This window comes from Punica granatum, chromosome 2 (genome assembly GCF_007655135.1).
Source record: "Punica granatum isolate Tunisia-2019 chromosome 2, ASM765513v2, whole genome shotgun sequence".
Lineage (NCBI taxonomy): Eukaryota > Viridiplantae > Streptophyta > Magnoliopsida > Myrtales > Lythraceae > Punica > Punica granatum.
In genome coordinates, this window is record NC_045128.1 from 36207658 (window position 1) to 36228016 (window position 20359).

Genomic DNA, 20359 nt, shown 5'->3' on the forward strand with positions numbered 1-20359 from the left:
AGTTTTATTAACCTATATATATACTACCAGCTCACAGATCTCGACAACTTGTTGGATGACTTCCAGGTAGTATGTAGATGACTTATACAATCTCGTAAGCGTGTCGATAGGTTCCTCCATCGATACTTCTTGACCTCCCTCCACATCCTAAATTATAATCAGGAAAGTTATATCCAATTTTTAAGTTCATGTGCAAGAAAAGCTTGTCATTGGTGTAAAGAACTTGATTTGTTCTTAAAGAACTTGATTTGTATTCGTACTCTGCCCTTCTAGAGATTGATTCGGTCGCTAGAGCACATATATCTGGACAACACGTTATGCCAATATCTTGACTGGGGCAATCTGTAGCAAATCTTGGCATGAGATAATACTTAATTAGCAGGTTTTGCTCCATTTGAAATTCTTGGTTGAGGCTACCACTAGATATAGACCACTGCAGAAGAGATACATTTGTCTGGGCATAGTGATTAAGGATGATATCCATCGATCTCTATAAGAAGGAAGAAGTATGCTAGCTAGCTAGTAGATCTCAGTATTGAATTCTCTATTAGTTGTACTATGGGAACTGATAATTGATTTAGATCCGCAAAACGTGAATCTGTTAGGTCTTTAGTAGCAAAAGATATTGGATCCACGGATGGAGCACGACGCCCCGGTATCAATTAGTAGCAGGAAGAAATTACATCTCTGGGGGGTTCGGAAAGTTGGCAGTTGGTCATCTTTCACCAGGATTGGAATATGGCTTAGTTCATCACTCTCTCGAGTCTCCCACCTACCACGGCATCGATATCATTAATTTCGAGAGACTGAGACGGCGAAGGAGGACATCCACGAAGCATGTGTGTTTGTCTACGTTTTTTACGATTACATTATCCATGTTATTAACTTATGACATGTACTCAGATTAAAGATAGTCTAGGAGGAGGGAAACGTCACGGATTATATACTCAAAGAAGTGGCTTCTTTTTTCCTGAAGATTGGTGAAGCTCCAAAGGAGCTAGCGCAAATCGGATAAAGAACCGAAACTTATCATCTTCTCTGGGCATCAAGAGACTTTAGTTTTCCTGCAAGGCCCTGTCCTCCTGAGTTGTTAACGTAATTGCTATACCTCCTAAGTCCTATGCCATTAGAAAAGAGAACAAAGTCGTTTTCTATCATCTCCCTTGAAATTGGTAGACTTCCATTCTCATGTTAACGTATAATTGGAATTCGATCTCTAATTAAATTTTTATTTGAAATTTTTTTAATGTTCTATCTTATGATGATAACTGTCCTGGCCCGGTTTCGAACCTCCAAGAAGAAGCCAAAACTCTGGGGCAGGCCAAAGACCGAGCCGATCAGTCGTCTGCTCATCAATCATTATTCGAGCATCTTAAATAACAAACGCCAGCACCCCACGAAACAGCCAGTACATGGATTTTAGTTTTTTGTGAAACCCGACATAATGGATACACATGCATATAAGAGTATTTATATGTACATACGCGGGCTTATTAATTTAGTTTGGGAGAAGACCTCTTAGCCCACAAGGCCCTTAATCAAATTTTCCTTCAGCCCATAAGTTCCACCGCCTCCTGCATTGAATATAATATGTTTTTGCTCAAATTGGGGGCTGATTTTGCTGAGCTGATCGGGATAAAAGAGAGAGAGAGAGAGAGAGGGAGGGAGGGGGAGAGAGAGAGAGATTGGAGACCATTGGAGGAAGAGCGGGGGAGTGTGGAAGAAAGAAGAAAAGCATTTCTTTAGAGCAGTTTTAGTTGCGCTATTAAACCTTGGATTATTATTATTATTATTTTAGCTTAGGTAAATTTATAGGATTTTAGGTGTATCATGTTACGAAATGAGACTGGTTATCTTGTGAAGAAGAATGTGGCTCCTACCGTATATAAATTATTTTAGTTGTATGAGTGATACTTGAAAATGTTCAATTGCATATATAACTTACTGTCCATTCGGGTCTAAATGATTATATTTTTTTATTTTTAAGGTCAATTTGGAGTATGGCTTGTCATGTGAATGGTAACGATGATATATAACTCGTTCAGTCATGCTTGAAATCGATAGGGATAGAGGAGATCGAAACTATGCATTCTAAAGGCCAATTCGGTGAACTATATATTTTTGGGAATCGTCGGTGAGTATTTTATTCCATTGTGGAATGACGTACATAAGTCAATAAATATATGTATGTATATGTATATATATATATATATATTTATTAAAAGAATTGTGGAGATGATTCAATTAATCGGAATTGGAAGACTAACAAGATTTGGAGATATTGCTTCTTGTGTTATAATTTGTTTGCTTGGAGGTATGTGATTTTTTAAGAGGCATGTCATTAATTTAAGAGCTTTATCTGGTAAATAAGTGTATGAAGTGTATGAATTAGTTATATGCAAATAAGGTAAGTGATGGACTTTGATGCAGTAGTATAAGCATATGATGGTATATGTTTGGAGTTATTGTGATATTAAAGGGTGGGTATGGTTGTAATGAGATTGATATCTTGCTGATGTTGCTTTTTATATATAAATATATATATATAGCCATAGGACCGCTAGAGTCAGCGGAATAGAAATAAGGGTATGATCGGTCGTTGATCTGGCGGAATATAAAACGAACGCTTAGACCGCTGATTCGACGCGATATAAAAAATGATATTTAGACTACTAATCCAGCTAAATATAAAACAGACGCCTAGACCGCTGATCCGAAGGGATATAAAAAAGGATGCCTAGACTCCTATTGCTGGAGGATAATTGGCAGCCCCCGCTTATGAGAATTGATATGAGGAATTGAGATTGATGAGATGCGAGGGGTCCCAGTACCATCTTAACTCTGTCACGAGAAAATGCGACCCTATGACTATGTTACTTGTCTGCATCGAGGTTGTCCAATGAAGTTATCTTAATGATTATTGAGGTCGTTTAATTCGTTGTGATCTGGAAATGTGTGTGTTGATGGACGTGATATTGCCCTATGGTTCTTTATCTATCATGAGTTATTATGGTACTGAGTGGTTGCAAGAGTTGAATTTGAAATGTGGTTGTGTTTGTGGTATGAATTGAGTTTGGAAAGTATTAGCACATAAAATAATATTTATATTAATATATTAATAATGTTATCTTAAATTATTTCTTAAATGTTGTTGTTGGATGATTTACATATGTTTGAATTTTTATAATCCATATATATTATACAATTCATTTTTTGTCTTAGAATTTCTGCTTGCTGAGATACAGCTCACACTCTACATATTACTTTTCATATGAGTTTGGAATTAATCTAGCTGCATAGGAGAATCACTTTTTGACATCCGGAATAAGTTTGGAGAACTTTCTAGTTAGACTTTTTATCTTAGAGGTTTAAAATGTTGTATAGAATTCTTGTAAATACATTACGTCTGGAAGATTTTGTTTAGTTCGTTTGGATTTACGCGAGGAATAGCTGGAAATTTTGGTTGATCGATGATGATGGACGGTTGAGATATAGTGTTAGAAGTATCTTTATACTTCCTTGAGATGTTTTTTTATTGAGATGGCTGAAGCAGTTGAGTTTGGGAGTTTTATAGCATTGTTTATCAGGTTAATATTCTAGAAAATAAATCATTTATCAAGTTTGAGATTATTAAGGCTTTTAGGAAAATTTCATCGAATTTTCAGGTGGTGACACATTTATTTTTAATATAATAGTATTTATAATATATAAAGCCAGACAGTGCGAGGAAGAAGCGCCAAGTACCCAAATTACAAAACCTTCAGTTTCATATTGAATTGAATTTTCAATCTAGTTCAATGAATTTAGTAATATTAATTTATGCCACATTCGAAGTATTATATTACTATTCGTTTATATTGATTGTACCAAGGATGTATAATTATTTTCTTGAAAAATTAAGAAATTTCTTATAATTTGAAAGAAATCATTGAAATAAGTAACATTCTTTTAAGTTCAGTCAAACTCCCTATAAATACCAAACGAAAAATCATTTTTTCACGTTGTCTTTTTATTCACTATAATTTTTTTCATATTGTAACTCACGAAACGATATTTATCGTTTTTCATTTCACCAAGCGCCGATGCACATATTACGATATATTTTTTCTTAACGAGCGGTATTTGGATTTTACCCGACTAATATCAGCAACCCATATGAAATCCCTGCAAGTCTATAAGGCGGATTGTTTGGGCACACTGACCAACCTTATTCGATTAATATTACAAGATTATTAACTCCATATTCATATGTCGTTTGCATTATTATATGGTAGAAAATATATTTGTTTAACATCGTCATAATCATTTGTTCTTTCACTATTTGTATTATTTATAATGTCTATATGATGAAATACGAAATTTCTTACATACAATTTCTTTATAGATATATTTATTTGTACATCATATATATTAATTATATAATTTTGGTCATATAAAATGTTACCACATAACGCGCGAGTATCAACTAATTTTAGTGAAAGAAGGGGTATCTGACAAGGCGGTGCAGACTAATCGAAAACACGATAATGGGGACAACTGTTAAGAAAAATTAGTCTTTTCCGCTCCAAAAACGAAGGATGGGCCGTAAATTTTGGGTTGATGCCCCTAAGGAGCAGAATTTAAGGCAGAAGACAAAGTTTTTCTTTTTTCCCTTCCTTCATTGTTTATCAATTGAAAATATCTGAAAACGGGTTGGAATTGAATCACCCCCTTAAAGGTCGGAGGACAAATTAATAACAATGAAAAGAATAGCTGTCAAAAGTGTCTGAGACATTAATTTCGAACATGTTTTCACAATGATCTTCGACCAGAAGTCCACATTACCCGTGTTAATTTCATAAAACTAGGAAAGGACTTTCGACATCGAAGATATATTATGTTCAGTAATTTGCAATGGCAGGGTACTGTATAAATATTGATAATGGAATTTTTGCTAACCTGCGTGTGGCTCGAAGAACAACCACCCATTCAACAAAGCCGTGTCACGCACGAGGGTACCTGTCGATATGGACACAGGCCTAAAAACAGGAACTAATAAGTATCGAGCTGCATCAAACTTTTAATATAAATAGGTCCTCACAAATGAGCAAGCCCAGCTAACCGATAAATTCCTAATAATCATCCCCTCTTCTCACGAAGCTCGGACTTTCCCTCTCTTTCTTTCTTCCCTTCACCATAAAACGGCTAAACCTCCGTAACCACCACGGTTGTCGGTAACCGCCATATCACCACCGTCCCTCGATCCTCTTTTCAATCACCTGACCTGTCATAGTGCCAACAAGTGAAAAGATGATGAGTCCGTAATGTCATGTTCCACTCGACTTTTTAGACCGACCTTGTTCTGCCCCTTTACTGATAGGCATATCGACCACGGTGGTACATATATGTGTGTGTGTGTCTATACATGTAGTAAGATCACGGGGTTTGCAAATTTAGAACGTACATTCCAAAAATTTTGGATTTAATTGTAAGGCGAATCTTGGAGCACGCTGTAATTGTGTGCACGTCGTCTCTATTGATTGATGATGGGTGAATTTAATCAAATAGGACAAAGAACATGTGTATATATGTTGAGCTGATTATTCAGGATCAGGGTTAATTCTCAGAGATTGTCATAATTAGAGAGATGATCCCATGTAAACAAAACTAAGGGAACCTGTCAAAGAATTTCCCATGTAAATCTATCTCCTGAGTTTCCTAGGTAACAAAAAAAGAACACGAGAGAAATGGAGTAATCCAATGACGCTTACTTTTGTCTTAAATCAAGAGGTTTCATTGAGCTTCATTAGTTTTCACTAGTGGAATTCATGGCGTCCCCCTTTATATTTTCTTAGGCTTGATTTGGGAGTGTTGTTGCTGAAATATAAATGTTGAAGTATACTTGCTACAAAATAAGTGCTGATTTTCGAATAAACAAGAGTATTTAGGAGGTAATAATTGAAAACTGCTAAAAGTCAAAGGGGCAATTATTAATATTTGAAACAAAATAAGCAGAAGCAGGTTTTATAAGCACTTATAAACTTGCTTGAGAAAATCACGTTTGCAACTACAATTTTGACCCAAATCATTTTTCAAAAACTCTCACCAAACACCAAATCTGCTTAAGATTATAAGAAAAAGTGATTATGAAACATTTCATTGCACTCCCAAACGAACTCTTGATCTCATCTACGTACTAATTAAGCTCATCAACCTCCCTCGAACACCGAAGTGGACATGTTTAAAACTTAGAAGAGCTTTACGGGTTATGACAACTTTTTCCTTGTCGGGAAGGAAAACGTACCGTGGCTGTATATCGGTGTTTCTAAGGAAGGCAGCTGGGCGGCGAATCCAAGCTGCCAGCAACGAGGCGTCATTATCTTGTCATTTGAATGGAAGTTGTCGTGAATCACAAGTTCCAATAGAATTAATTAATCTCAAAAGGAGTATATGTAATTAATCTCTCATTATCCTGTTGATTTTACCCTGTATTTTTGTTTTCGGTGCGTCTTTTTTTGGTTACAAAAAAACTTCATGAGTATATATAGAAGGAGATATATGGAGAAGGAAAAATAAAGAGATAAGTAAATTTTACTGATGATAATCGAACTCATAATAACCTCTATGTTCTAGACCGAAAGGTATCGCTCTAACATCGTCTTTTTTTTCTTTTTTTCGGCGAACTACCCACATTGTCTTTTAATACTTATAATGAATTCATTGGATTTCAACACGCACAATAAATCTAGCTTATATATATACATATAATATCTTCTGTAACAAGCAGATATATATACGGGCAGGCTTCACCTTGAACACACGCTTCAATCCTTCCTGTCTCTCTGTACATTTTCCTAAATGGTCTCCGTATTCAATCTTATGAAACAAAGCTCATTATCCTGGTCCAGCCCGAAGATCGGGAGCGATCATGAAGGTGAAAGCAAACAATATTCAGGACATGGTGAAGATCTAAATACCAGGAATGGCGTGAACGTAACTTGGGAGGACCTGCGAGTTACTGTGTCAAACATAAGGGACGCTGCTAATAAGTCTATACTTCAAGGGCTAACGGGTTATGCCCGGACTGGCGAGCTCTTGGCCGTCATGGGTCCTTCCGGGTGTGGGAAGACCACTCTTCTTAATGCTTTGGCAGGTATATTAAATGCCTTTAATAGGTCAATATGTTTTTGCTTGAAAGATCGGTCTATCTTGAGAGTGATTGTATCCCACAGCTCTAGAATTGGGTACCACAGCCAATCAGATCGATTATTTAGGTTGAAGATTGGCCTAATAACCTGGTGGGAACTTATTTATCTGTGAACACAGCATAGGTTTATACATAGTGATTCCAAACCGATCTTCAGTATGTAACGGCGGCTTAAACAAATTAAGTTTTGGTTCTATTGCATTGATAGTCCTAATTTATTTGGGATGATCTATTTCAGGAAGATTAAGCACGAACGTAAGGAAGACAGGAGATATTCTTATAAATGGCCAAAAGCAAGCTTTGGCTTATGGAACTTCGGTGAGATAAATATGTGCAATTATATATAACTCACTAACTAATAATTTGTGGGTTGCGGTGCACCGGCACAAACTGTCACCCAAAATTAAGAGATGTCGGGTTCAATACTTGCCTAACATACATATTGCCATGTGCTCAGGCCTATGTGACGCAGGACGAAACGTTAGTCACAACCCTAACTGTTAGAGAAGCAGTTCACTATTCGGCACAGCTCCAGCTCCCAGCCTCCATGTCCAACACGGAGAAGAGAGAGAGAGCTGATGAGACCATCCGAGAAATGGGCCTACAAGACGCCATGGACACCGTAATCGGCAGCTCGTGGGGACCTGTAGGTAGAAATCGAGCAATAGATAAAATATCTTAGGGGCATTAGTGATTAGAAAAGAAGAATTCACATATACAGGTTGTAATAAGTACTTTTGCTATATATTATTTACATACAGGTAGCAGCCTAAGCAGCGGGCAAAAGAGAAGGGTCAGCATTTGCTTAGAGATCTTGACCCACCCGAAGCTGTTGTTCCTCGACGAGCCAACCAGTGGACTCGACAGTGCAGCATCATATTATGTCATGAAAAGGATCGCTGGGTTGAATCAAAAGAAGGATGGGGCGAGAAGGACAGTCGTTGCTTCCATTCACCAGCCTAGCAGTGAAGTATTCCAGCTCTTTGATAGCCTCTGCCTTCTTTCTTGTGGTAAAACAGTTTACTTTGGCCCTACCTCTACAGCAAACGAGGTAATCATTTTGCATCGGAATATTAGGGAATTGCGAGATTAACCGGATATCGTTCAATATTTGTCTTTGAATCAATGTGCTCATAGCCACGTAGCTCTGTCCAATGTTGGATCCTACACCAGGAGGATCAAACTAACTCGCGTACATGGTTTGGTTTATAATAGACTGTGTATGATTCATTCATTACTCGCACAAGCATATTCTTGTATATTTAGTTAATTAGACGCATGAAACTCTTGTTTTATGTGTCACATAATAAGCTTAGGATATTAACGTATCCTGCTTACATGTTTTGGTTTGGACAGTTTTTTGCTTCGGTTGGATACCCCTGTCCGATTCTTCAGAATCCTTCCGATCATTTCCTGAAAATAATAAATAAGGATTTTGCAATGGTACGATCAACAAGTCATGTATTAATTCTTACATACATCATTTTATGAAACTGGATGTAAGTTTTCCAAATTTATCTTAATTAGGATGTGGAGGATGGGCTGTCAGTACCTGTGGAGGAAGCTATCGACACTCTCACCACATTGTATGAGTCATCTGCATACTACCTAGAAGTTATCCAACAAGTTGCCAAGATCTGTAAGCAGGTAACTGATAACATATAGGTTATAATTTTGAGAAAACTAGCTATACCTTTTCCTTATGATCCCTTATTAGTTAATTCGATCATTTATAGATGATATTATAAATTTGGATCCACTTGAATGATCAGACGCGCATGGGTACGTATTTTCATCTCGAAATTTTAAGGGGCCAATTGGTAATGTTTCGAAGTTTGATACCATAAATTAAATGTCTTAGTTTTGCTATATATTTATCCATAAACACATTCTTTGTTTAGGGCATTGTTGATGGTCATGCAAGGCTAAAAGTGGAGCAAAGGAGCAACGTGAGCTTCTTCCCTCAGTGCAGTGTCCTGACGAGAAGATCTTCGGTGAACATGTACAGGGACAAAGGCTACTTCTGGTTTCGCCTGGTCATTTATTTTGGGATAGCTCTGAGCATGGGCACCATATATTATGATGTCGGAAATACTTACGAGTCCATTCAGGTCTGCCATCTTGCCTGCCGATAATTTCCTTAATAATAGATCGTTCAATACCAAGTGGACAAGATATTTTCTGAATGAAATACGAGGCATACGTGATTGTATATGGATTAAAATATTGTGTCTGCTGTATCGACGAGAATGAGAAAATCATAACATATATCTGACTAAATATAAACTAACTATCGATGTTTATTATGTGCATTTGCCAGGCAAGAGGATCGTTGATCATGTTCATATCAGCATTCTTTACTTACATGTCTGTTGGCGGTTTCCCCTCTTTCGCAGAGGACATGAAGGTACCATACCGTTCCATAACTTCAATCACAATGCCTTTGTATAGCATGATTTCGCACTAATTCTTCGATTATCAATTCGATCTGATAGAGTCGTCATAAAACTTGTTCATATTGTTCTCGTTGATATTAGGTGTTTATCAGAGAGCGATTAAATGGACACTATGGAAGCAGTGCATTTGTTGTGGCCAATGCAATCTCTTCCTTTCCATACATTTTGTTGCTTACCATTCTTCCAGGAGGAATAATATACTACCTTCCCGGAATGCATGGAGGCATCGGATGCTTTCTCTACTTTCTCTTGCTGTTGTTCTCCATTACAATGGCAGTCGAGGGAATGATGATGGTTATTGCCAGCATTGTCCCGAACTTCCTGATAGGTATCATCGTAGCAACCGGAGTCCAAGGACTGATGATTTTAGGTGCGGGTATCTTTAGATTACAAAAGGACATCCCGAAACCATTCTGGAGGTACCCGGTATACTACATCGCCCTCCATAGGTATGCCTACCAAGGTTTCTGCAAGAACGAGTACGTGGGACTAGAATTTCAGGCCCAATATTCCAATGGGGGGCAACAGATTGTAAGAGGCGAGCAAGTTTTACGAGATTACTTCCAGATTGACCCGAATTATTCGAAGTGGGGTGATCTGTGGGTGATACTAGGGATGGTTGTATTCTACAGGCTCTTGTTCTTTGCCTCGATCAAGTTCAACGAAATCGTAAAGCCCAAAATCGCTGCTCTAATGGTAGTGACGCCAAAGCAAGCCACTCAGGTTAAGTCGAGTCCTGCAACTTCATTTAATTCCACTGAGAGTGTGTTTGGTTACTCGAATTAATTGTTAAAATTTAATTTTTAGCTGAGTTCGGCTTGTTTGATAATACAAAAGAAAATTTGGCTTAATGATTTTGTTAAAAAAGTGCTTAAAGTTTAAGTAAGTGGGACCTACCTTTTTTGTTTTAAAGCTCTTTCTAGCATATTTGTAGTGAAGTTCCTCAACTTTTACCTGATTAGCAAATCAGTTCACTCGACTTTGGGATAGAAAGTGGGAGGGGGAAGGGAGCAGGTGGCCCTCGACGTTGAGCACCACCATCTCAGGCGAGGTTGCCAACGATGTCAGGTGTAGCCAGTGACCACGCCTAGACATTGAGTGTTAGGGCCCGAGATCGGGGCCATCACTGTCTCCCTTCCCTTCTCACTTCTCAATCTAATAGCCTAGATTCACTTCTTTTATTTGTTATATTTTTTTGAAATACTATAAAACGTTAAAAAAAAAAGTGGCAAAAATTTAAGCAAATAATGTTATGTGGCGTTGTTTAAATAAAATCTCAAATAATATGAAATTCTCTCCACGTATTTCATCAAACAAAATTAACTTGATTATTTAAGCACTTATGTTATTTAACATTTAAAATTTTAAAACTTTATTTTCAACACTTTATTTTAAGTTGAAACAAACACACACTAATCTGAACAGTTAATATCCCTACTAGGACTTCACTTTTCCATTTTATTTGGACGTTAATGTATATATATATTTATATATATCAATATGGAGTTTCTTATGGTAACTCTTATGCCGTCGACATCTATTTTGTATCTATATATATATATATATGAAAACAAAATCGAAGCCGAATTCTCACGCCGCCGTATCATCAAAAATAAGAAACGAAACTCCCTCGCTTTGCCAAGTCATCACTTATCACTTATGTATTTGGGAAATTTTTTATCATTAATTATGCAATAGAATATATATTATTTGTATATAACCCAACATAATATATACTGTATACATTAGCTACTATTTAGGAAATATTTTATATTAGGGCAATCGAATTGTTGTTCATAAATATTGTAGCAAAATATAAAGTTGGAAACCAATATTAACGAGGGTTTATAATGTTTATAGAGTTGCCATTTGCATTATCGGCAAATATATTCTTATACCATTAACCACAATCAAATTGTCGTTTATATAATATTATTTGTTTATATTGTCGTTTATGTTATGCCGTTTCTATATACATACATATATATATATATAATCTACTGAACGAGTTGAACAGGCAAAGGGAGATTTTTCTTCTCGCAAAAGGCAAGGCCCTAGGTAGTTGACCATATCAGGTTCTATTATAATTTGAAGGATAATACAAGCAAAGGTAACTATGACCTCCCCTTCCCGTTAAATCTGATAGATTATGAGCCTAAGAAAGACTTAAATCATGTTCACGTTTGACATACTTGAATTTTTGTACTTTTCATTTACTTATCTTTTTTAATGTATAATATTACAGATTTTGAGGCGTTATAATGATTTATCACATTATAAAAGAATTCTCTCGGCCAAAAAACCTATATATATATATATATATATAAGAATAATAATTTATAGAAACTTTTTTTTATATTAGGTTAATTTTCATGAAATTTTTAGATTATTCTGATACAAATTGAAATTCAAAGAAACAACACGAAATTAGTTTTTAGTTTTAAATTATTTTTCCGATATAAATCTCGATCAACTATTTATGTATAACAACTATACTTCTTACTTCAAGATTTCTCTTATGATCAAATATTAGGACTTATTTGATGTCAGACCTAAAAGGACCCAATTGATATAGCAAATGACCCAATTGATGTGACAGAGGACCAAATTGATGTAACAAAGGACCCAAGTGATGTAAATTTGGTGAGCAGGACCCGATTGATGTAATTCGACTATCTCAGGGACGAATTTGTGGTTTTTCTCAAGAACAAAGAAAACTGAGTTCACATGACATAAAATGATCCTGATCACCGTCTTCCAGTTACCATCGTCGACACCGATTTTTGTGGGCGTCATTTCTATCTGTCCTCTCCCTTTCATATTAACATTTGTACGGGCCCTAATTTTTGGACCCATACCAGCTCCCATTGCCATTGTTCAAAGCCTTTTTTTTTTTTGGGTCAAGACTGTTCAGAGCGTTTCCTGATGCTGGGAGGTGATGAAACGCCAAAAGTTCATGTGCTAGTGAGCACATTTACTGACTCATATACGATAATAAATATATCACATGGACATTAGTCGGAGCCGGCGACTCTTCTAGGGTTCCTCATTTGGGATCTCTGAGGAAGAGGATCAAGTTAGCTATTGCATGCACTATCTCCCTTCAACCTTTTGAGCGAAATGCGACGAAAGGAAGGAAAATCCATGTACCGCCCCCATCGTCTCCACCCTGTAGGAACTACGAGATCATCCCAGGGACGCCTTTGGCATCCTGGGGTCACGGACCGACTGTTGGTCAGGAAGAATTATTTAGAATTAGTCCAAGGGGCGGGAACCTGCATTTTCAATGTTTATTTAATAAGTTGGAGAATGAATTTATGAAAATTAATGAGATGAACCTGGTTAGACCCCCTATTAATTAATGAGATCAATTTGATCGGATATGGTTAAACCCACTATTATTGAAGAAGTTGGGAGAATGAATTTATGAAAATTAATGAGATGAATTTATTAAGTTGGAGACTGAATTTAGGAGCTGACGGTTATAAATCGCATGCAGCCCCACATCAATCGAAAGGAAAGCTCCTGAGCTATCGTCGTTGGAGAGGATGAAATTAAATAATATATAGCTAGATATAGATATAGTAGACGACATATCTTTCATTTATTATATTTTTCTTTTCTGGGCAGAAGGGCCACCAACCAGTCAATCTTTTTTTTCCTTTTTTTTTTTTGCTTGGAAATAGATAATTCAACCAGTCAAGTCCTTCCACCTGACCGGGCACCACTCAACCATCAGATTAGTACGTTATCGTACAAATTTCAGTGACTGTCTTCCTTAATTTCTCGTTGCCCAGAGGAAGTCACCCTGAGATGTTCAATTAAGCGTTATTCCGAGTACTAGTGTGAATGACTTGATTAATTTTGTTGCTTGCCCTTCATATACGTTTTTATCAAACACTCCATCAGGTTTTCTCTATATGCAGCAATCATTGTTTATCAATTATTGAACTCACGAAATGATATTTTGCATGCAGGTAAACTAACAGACCTCCACGAAACTATTAAAAAATCAAAAGGTCTTTCAGGGAGTACAACATGAGTGGACGCAATTCGGGACAACAAAAAGAAAGCTCACACACACCTCCTTTGCAACTTACGGCATCACAGGAACCTATAGGACCGGAATGGAGTATCATCAGTACTGATACAACTTGGAACAGTAGCCGATCATGCCTCTCGAGAGTTATTCAGAACCCGAATAGCCCTCTAATATTATCATGGTTCCAGATCTCGCACGAAGACAAACCACTCCAGGCAAAGGCCCGAGTAGCCCTCCTAGCCCTATCCATAGCTGCAGAACGAGGATTGACAAAGATTTGGCTACGTTGCGATACTTTGTTATTAGTAGAAGTCATTTTGCACCCGCATAGCTCTCCTTGGGAGATTAGGAATATACTCTAGGACATCATTTCTATTCTCAATCTCTTTTCAGAATGGTTATATTCCTGGATTCCTAGGTTAGACAATACCCCCCGTCTATGACTTGGGTCAATTCGACTCAATGTCAAATTTTCATTCACTTTGTACTTACAATGGATATCCGGACCTAAATCCAATCGTAGATGTAGTTGACGCCTCTTATTATTAATGAAGTATTTTATTCAGTAAAAAAAAAAATAACTGGCCCATTCCTCTGCCTCATTGGGATTGGCCAAAACATTACATTGCTCTCCCTGATGAGAGCCATGACTGATTCACGGTCACCCGAATCATAAACCGCCACTCTGAATCCATGAAGCTGGAACTTTTCAAAGCGATCAATCGACCCGACCCAAATAAGCTTTAGTTGAGCTATCGTCAAAAAGAGTGTCTTGCAGTTGGAGTCCCTTTTGAGCAACTTCTTTCTCCGTGACCCTTCTTCTCTGGTTAGAAGGAAAGTGATTCTTTGATAACTCCAAGGTTAACTAGCTCATTGATCTTGTGTTCAAGTTCCTCATATTTTGCTAAGATATGATATGAAGCGGTGTTATGGCCCAATGCAACATCCTCCAGGCGAAAATCAGCATGCTCACGGCCAATATCAGCATCCCTCTGACCAAAAGAAACAACAATGCTGGGCAATTTTTGGCAAGCGGCAAGGCTGAGAACCTTCAGCTCTTCTTCCTTGTCCAGTGGCTCTGAGAGAGGGATTATACTGCAAAAGAAAGCTATCCCTTCTCTGCCCGTGGTTCTTCTACGGCTCTCTTCCTCCCTCCCCCGTTCTTCACCATGTTTCCCTCAGCCACTGTTCTTCACCGTGTTCTTCACATTCCCCGCCTCAACCTTCACAATCCTCACCTTTTTAAGCTTCACAACCGTCACATGATGGTAAGTCTTTCTTCACAGGTTTGTACTTTACACTTTACAGGTTTATTTGTATATCTTCCGGGATTTCCACTCTCTTGTAAATTTCTGGTGCTCTGCCTTTATGCTTCCCAAAAAAAAAGTATTAAAAGCAGTGAAAAAAAAAATGCAAACATACTTGTGGAAGGGTAAACAAGCTCATGCTAGGGGAGCAAAGACTAGCTGGGATGTAGTGTGCCTTCCAAAACAGGAAGGAAGGAGGATATTGAACGAAACAATCTTGTTCGAGTCTAGTGCTGTGCCATAGACTGATATCTTGTGATTTTGTGGTGATCTTGCTGATATGCATAATATATTTCTTTAGTGAGTATGTGTCTTAATATATGTATTTATACATCAACATAATGGAAGAGATGACAACTTTCGTTTGCCAAGCTATTGTCCCTCCTGTCTTAAACTACTTCAAGTGAGGATTGGGTGAGAAGGACTTACCAACATGGTCTGTAGTTTGAAGTTTATTTGGATGTTGTTTAAGCTTCCTTCATTGAGTTCTGAGACTTCTCCAGATTCTCTTGAGACTTCTCCGGATTCTCTTTCTCTCTTGTTCCCTGATTTCTTTGATGCACAGGTTCTCACCCCTGTCCCCAGAGGACAAAGAGGGTGACCAGCTAGTCTAAACTTGTCTACCCTTCTACAAGCATGCTTTGCATTTTTTTTCCACTGCTTTTAATACTATTTTTTTGGGGGGGGAGAAGCATAAAGGCATAGCACTGGAAATTTACTAGACGGTGGAAATCCTGGAAGATATACAAATAAACATGTATATTGCAAAGTACAAACCTGTGAAGAAAGGCTCACCATCATGGGACGGTTGTGAAGCTTAAGCAGGTGAGGGTTGTGAAGGTTGAGGTGGGGAATTTGAAGAACAGGGGCCGAGGGAAACATGGTGAAGAACAGGGGAGGGAGGAAGAGAGCCATAGAAGAACCACAGGAAGAGAAGGGAGAGCTTTCTTTTGCAATATAATCTCTCTTAGAGCCACAGGACAAGGAAGAAAAGCTGAAGGTCCTCAGCCTTGCCGCTTGCCAAAAATTGCCCAGCATTGTTTGCTTCTTTTGGTCGAAGGGATGCTGATCTTGGCCGTGAGCATGCTGCTTTTCGCCTGGAGGACGTTGCATTGGGCCCTAACACCGCTTCATATCATATCTTAGCAAAATATAAGGAACTTGAACATTAGATCAATGAGCTAGCAGCCTTGGAGTTGTCAAAGAATCACTCCCCTTCTAACCAGAGAAGAAGGGCCATAGAGAAAGAAGTTGCTCAAAAGAGGCTCCAACTGCAAGACACTCTTTTGACGATAGCTCAACGCTTATTTGGTCGAGATGATTGATCACTTTGAAAAGTTCCAGCTTATTTGATTTCGTCTGCCATGAGATTTATAATTTGATTTGAAAAACTTAAATGAGCTTTTGTACTTGGCTTTTGCTGAATAACATTTGTGAGACTTGGACAGTGATCCGAAAATAGAGGGGGAAGAAATTCTACAGTGGACCCTAAGTAGGAGCTGACCACAATGTCTTTATTGATCACAAGGGTATTTCAGTAACTGCCTTCTTTCTTTCTTTCTTTCTTTCGTGACAGCTCCATTTACCAAAAGAATGGGAGTACGATTATCTCTTGAAGGAAATTCAGAAGGAGAAGGTCCGATCGAGAAGGCTGAGCTTGATTGGTCTAGAAAAAGGTGGCTCTCAAGAAGCTGAACAAGAGATTGAAGGAAGTCAAAGCAGCTTGGAAAGCCGAAAAAAGAAGGAGGTCGAATGGAGAAGCTTGAGCTTGAGGGGTCAAAAAATGTGGTTCTCAAGATGCTGAACATCATGGATGCTGTTACATTTTGGTTTAAAACCGAATCAACATCATGGATGTTGTTACATTTTGGTTTAATATCTGATGTTGAAGTTATAGTTACTCTTTAAGAAAACAATATATGTTCAAAAGTCGAAGTTTCTGTGATGTCAATGTCCCGACTTTTTGCTCGTATGCATGGAGGAAGCTGCTGCAGATCAGAAGAAAGGCTTACCCTTTTCTAAAACATAACATCAGAAATAGGAAAGCTACTCACTTCTGGTTAGACAACTGGTGTGATGACAGCCCTCTACTAAAAGATCAAAATAAAAGAAGACATGGCAGCATTCCTCTCTATGCAACTGTTGATGAAGTTTTGAATAGTACTCTTGGATAAGAAGGCGGTGCAGAGAAAAGGGAAGGCAAAAGATTCAGGAGGTTTTGAAAATGGTAAGTGACGCAATGTACATGCCATTGAACAAATCTGAGCATGGGCAAAGAGCACGAAAGCTCCAATTTTTATTAATTAATCAAAAGACAACTTTTTAACCTAGGGTTTTACAATGCTTAAATAGGATTTAAAACGCCTAAATTATACGAAAGATATAAACTATTCCTAAAATTGCAAAAACGCTCAAATAACATTAAAATGCCCTTTGAGACCCTAAACGATGGAATTTGCCTTAAATCTCGTCATTTTGAGGCCGTTTCTTTTGAAACAGTGTCGTCAGAACCTGTTTTTGTCCAGGTACCGATTTGCCAAGACTTCTACCGCATCATTAGGTAGAGAAAATTCGCTCTCAAATCGTCATCATCTGAGTGGCCAAATAAACTGGACACATTTGATAGAGTGGCCAAATGGGCATTAGGCGGGGATGCCTCCTGTAGATTCTGTAGGGAACATGATATGAAGAGAGTAGATAGAGATCACATTTTCTTCTCATGCTCTTTCTCTAAAAGAATTTGGGGAAGTGTACTGCAGAACTCTGGAATCTCTAGAGATGCAGGAAATTGGCAAAATGAACTCCAGTGGCCTTCCTCGAACTTAGAAGGAAAGGCAATTCAAACTGTGCTTCTAAAGCTTCTGTGGCATGCCTTTATCTACTATGTTTGGGTTGAAGGGTCAGCATTTGCTTAGAAATCTTGACCCACCCGAAGCTGTTGTTCCTCAACGAGCCACCCACTGGACTCGACAGTGCAGCATCGTATTATGTCATGAAAAGGATCGCCCAGATGAATCAAAAGAAGGATGGGACGATAAGGACGACCATTGCTTCCATTCACCAGCCTAGCAGTGAAGTGTTCCAACTCTTTGATAGCCTCTGCCTTCTTTCTTGCGGGAAAGCAGTTTACTTTGGCCCTACCTCTACAGCAAATGAGCTAATCATTTTGCATCTGAATATTAGGGAATTGCGAGATTAACCGGATACCGTTCAATATTTGTCTTTGAATGAATGTGCTCGTAGCCACGTAGCTCTGTCTAATGTTGGATCCTACACCAGGAGGATCAAACTAACTCGCGTATATGGTTTGGTTTATAATAGACTGTGTATGATTCATCCATTACTAGCGCAAGCATATTCTTGTATATTTAGTTAATTAGACGCATGAAACTCTTGTTTTATGTGTCACATAATAAGCTTAGGATATTAACGTATCCTGCTTACATATTTTGGTTTGGACAGTTTTTCGCTTCGGCTGGATACCCCTGTCCGATTCTTCAAAATCCATCCGATCATTTCCTGAAAATAATAAATAAGGATTTTGCAATGGTAGGATCAACAAGTCATGTATTAATTCTTACATACATCATTTATGAAACTGGATGTAATTTTTCCAAATTTATGTTAATTGGGATGTCGAGGACGGCCTGCTAGTATCCGTGGAGGAAGCTATTCACGCTCTCACCACATTGTATAAGTCATATGCACACTACCTCGAGGTTATCCAACAAGTTGCCAAGATCTGTAAGCAGGTAACTAATAACAGATATTTTCCTTATGATCCTTAATAGTTAATTTGATCATTTTATAGATGATAATATGAATTTGGATCCACCTGAATGTGCAGACGCATGGGTATGTAGTTTTTATCTTGAAATTTTAAGGGGCTGATTGGTGATGTTTCGAAGTGACATACCATTAAGTGTCTTAGTTTTGGTATCTATGAATCCATAAACAATTATTTGTTTGGGGCATTATTGACGGTCCTGCAAGGCTAAAAGTGGAGCAAAGGAGCAACGCGAGCTTCTTCACTCAGTGCAGCGACCTGACGAGAAGATCTTCGGTGAACATGTACAGGGGCAAAGGCTACTTCTGGTTTCGCCTGGCCATCTATTTTGGGACTGCTCTGAGCATGGGCACCATATAATATGATGTTGGAAATACTTACAGGTCGATTCAGGTCCGCCATCTTGCCTGCAGATAACTTCCCTAATTATAGATCGTTCAATACCAATTGCACAAGATATTTTCCGGATGAAATACGAGGCACAACTGATTGTATATGGATTAAAATAATATGTCTGTATTGAGGAGAATGAGAAATCATGACATATGTCTGACTAACTAGAAACTAACGATTGATGGTTTATCATGTGCATTGCCAGGCAAGAGGATCGTTGATCATGTTCATATCAGCATTCTTTACTTACAAGTCTGACGGCGGTTTCCCTTCTTTCATGGAGGACATGAAGGTACCATACCGTTCCATAACTTCAATCACAATTCCTTTGTAGTGCATGATTTCACACTAATTCTTCAATTATCAATTCGATCTTATACAGTTGTCATATTACCTTGTGCATGTTGTTCTCGCTGATATTAGGTGTTTATCAGAGAGCGATTAAATGGATACTATGGAAGCAGTGCATTTGTTGTGGCCAATGCAATCTCTTCCTTTCCATACATTCTGTTGCTTACCATTCCTCCGGGAGCAATAATATACTACCTTCCCGGAATGCATGGAGGCATCGGATGGTTTCTCTACTTTCTCTAGCTGTTGTCACCAGTATGATGGCGGTCGAGGGCATGATGGTTATTGCCAGCATTGGCCCGAACTTCCTGATACATATCACCGTTGCAACCGAAGTCCAGGGCCTGATGATCTTAGGAACGGGTTTCTTTAGATTACAAAAAGAAATCCTGAAACCATTCTGGAGGTAGCCGGTATACTATATCGCCCTCCATAGGTGCGCCTACCTAGGTTTCTGCAAGAACAAGTACGTGGGACTCGAATTTAAGGCCCAATATTCCAATGGGGGGCAACAGATTGTACGCGGCGAGAAAGTTTTATGAGATCATTTCTAGATCGACCCGAATTATTCGAAGTGGGGTGATCTGTGGGTGATACTAGGGATGGTTGTATTCTACAGGCTCTTGTTCTTTGCCTCGATCAAGTTCGACGAAATCGTAAAGCCCAAAATCGCTGCTCTAATGGTAGTGACGCCAAAGCAAGCCACTCAGGTTAAGTCGAGTCCTGCAACTTCATTTAATTCCACTGGGAGTGTGTTTAGTTACTCGAACTAATTGTTAAAATTAAACTTTTAGTACTTAATTGGATTCAACTTATTTAATAATAACAAAAGAAAAT

General features: G+C 38.2%; 2 protein-coding genes, 1 long non-coding RNA gene and 1 pseudogene across 3 annotated transcripts; 3 read left to right on the forward strand and 1 right to left on the reverse strand.

The window, feature by feature from the left end:
• Window positions 1-6660: 6660 nt before the first annotated feature.
• Window positions 6661-10591, forward strand: LOC116194567 (ABC transporter G family member 11-like). Its single transcript, XM_031523417.1, has 9 exons — window positions 6661-7132; window positions 7425-7504; window positions 7644-7836; window positions 7948-8237; window positions 8543-8629; window positions 8714-8833; window positions 9088-9297; window positions 9507-9593; window positions 9724-10591. Exons 1-9 carry the CDS (start codon window positions 6838-6840, stop codon window positions 10426-10428), a joined length of 2067 nt encoding a protein of 688 aa, XP_031379277.1. The 5' UTR covers window positions 6661-6837; the 3' UTR covers window positions 10429-10591.
• A 3632-nt stretch (window positions 10592-14223) lies between these two features.
• LOC116194569 lies at window positions 14224-15874 on the reverse strand. The gene is made up of 2 exons (XR_004154459.1): window positions 15769-15874; window positions 14224-15566 (listed from the first exon to the last, which is right to left on the reverse strand). It is a non-coding gene; the product is annotated as an uncharacterized LOC116194569 (long non-coding RNA).
• LOC116194568 lies at window positions 14285-16934 on the forward strand. Its single transcript, XM_031523418.1, has 2 exons — window positions 14285-14952; window positions 16568-16934. Exons 1-2 carry the CDS (start codon window positions 14854-14856, stop codon window positions 16793-16795), a joined length of 327 nt encoding a protein of 108 aa, XP_031379278.1. The 5' UTR covers window positions 14285-14853; the 3' UTR covers window positions 16796-16934.
• Window positions 16935-17643: 709 nt separating this feature from the next.
• On the forward strand, window positions 17644-20295 carry LOC116193933 (annotated as a pseudogene).
• The last annotated feature ends 64 nt before the right edge of the window (window positions 20296-20359 follow it).

Coding starts and splice junctions, on each gene's coding strand:
- LOC116194567 (XM_031523417.1), top strand. CDS start 6,838: ATGGTCTCCGTATTCAATCTTATGAAACAAAGCTCATTATCCTGGTCC. Junction 7,133..7,424: donor TCTTCTTAATGCTTTGGCAG/GTATATTAAATG, acceptor GATCTATTTCAG/GAAGATTAAGCACGAACGTA. Junction 8,630..8,713: donor TAAATAAGGATTTTGCAATG/GTACGATCAACA, acceptor TATCTTAATTAG/GATGTGGAGGATGGGCTGTC.
- LOC116194568 (XM_031523418.1), top strand. CDS start 14,854: ATGTTTCCCTCAGCCACTGTTCTTCACCGTGTTCTTCACATTCCCCGC. Junction 14,953..16,567: donor TTCACAACCGTCACATGATG/GTAAGTCTTTCT, acceptor CTTTCGTGACAG/CTCCATTTACCAAAAGAATG.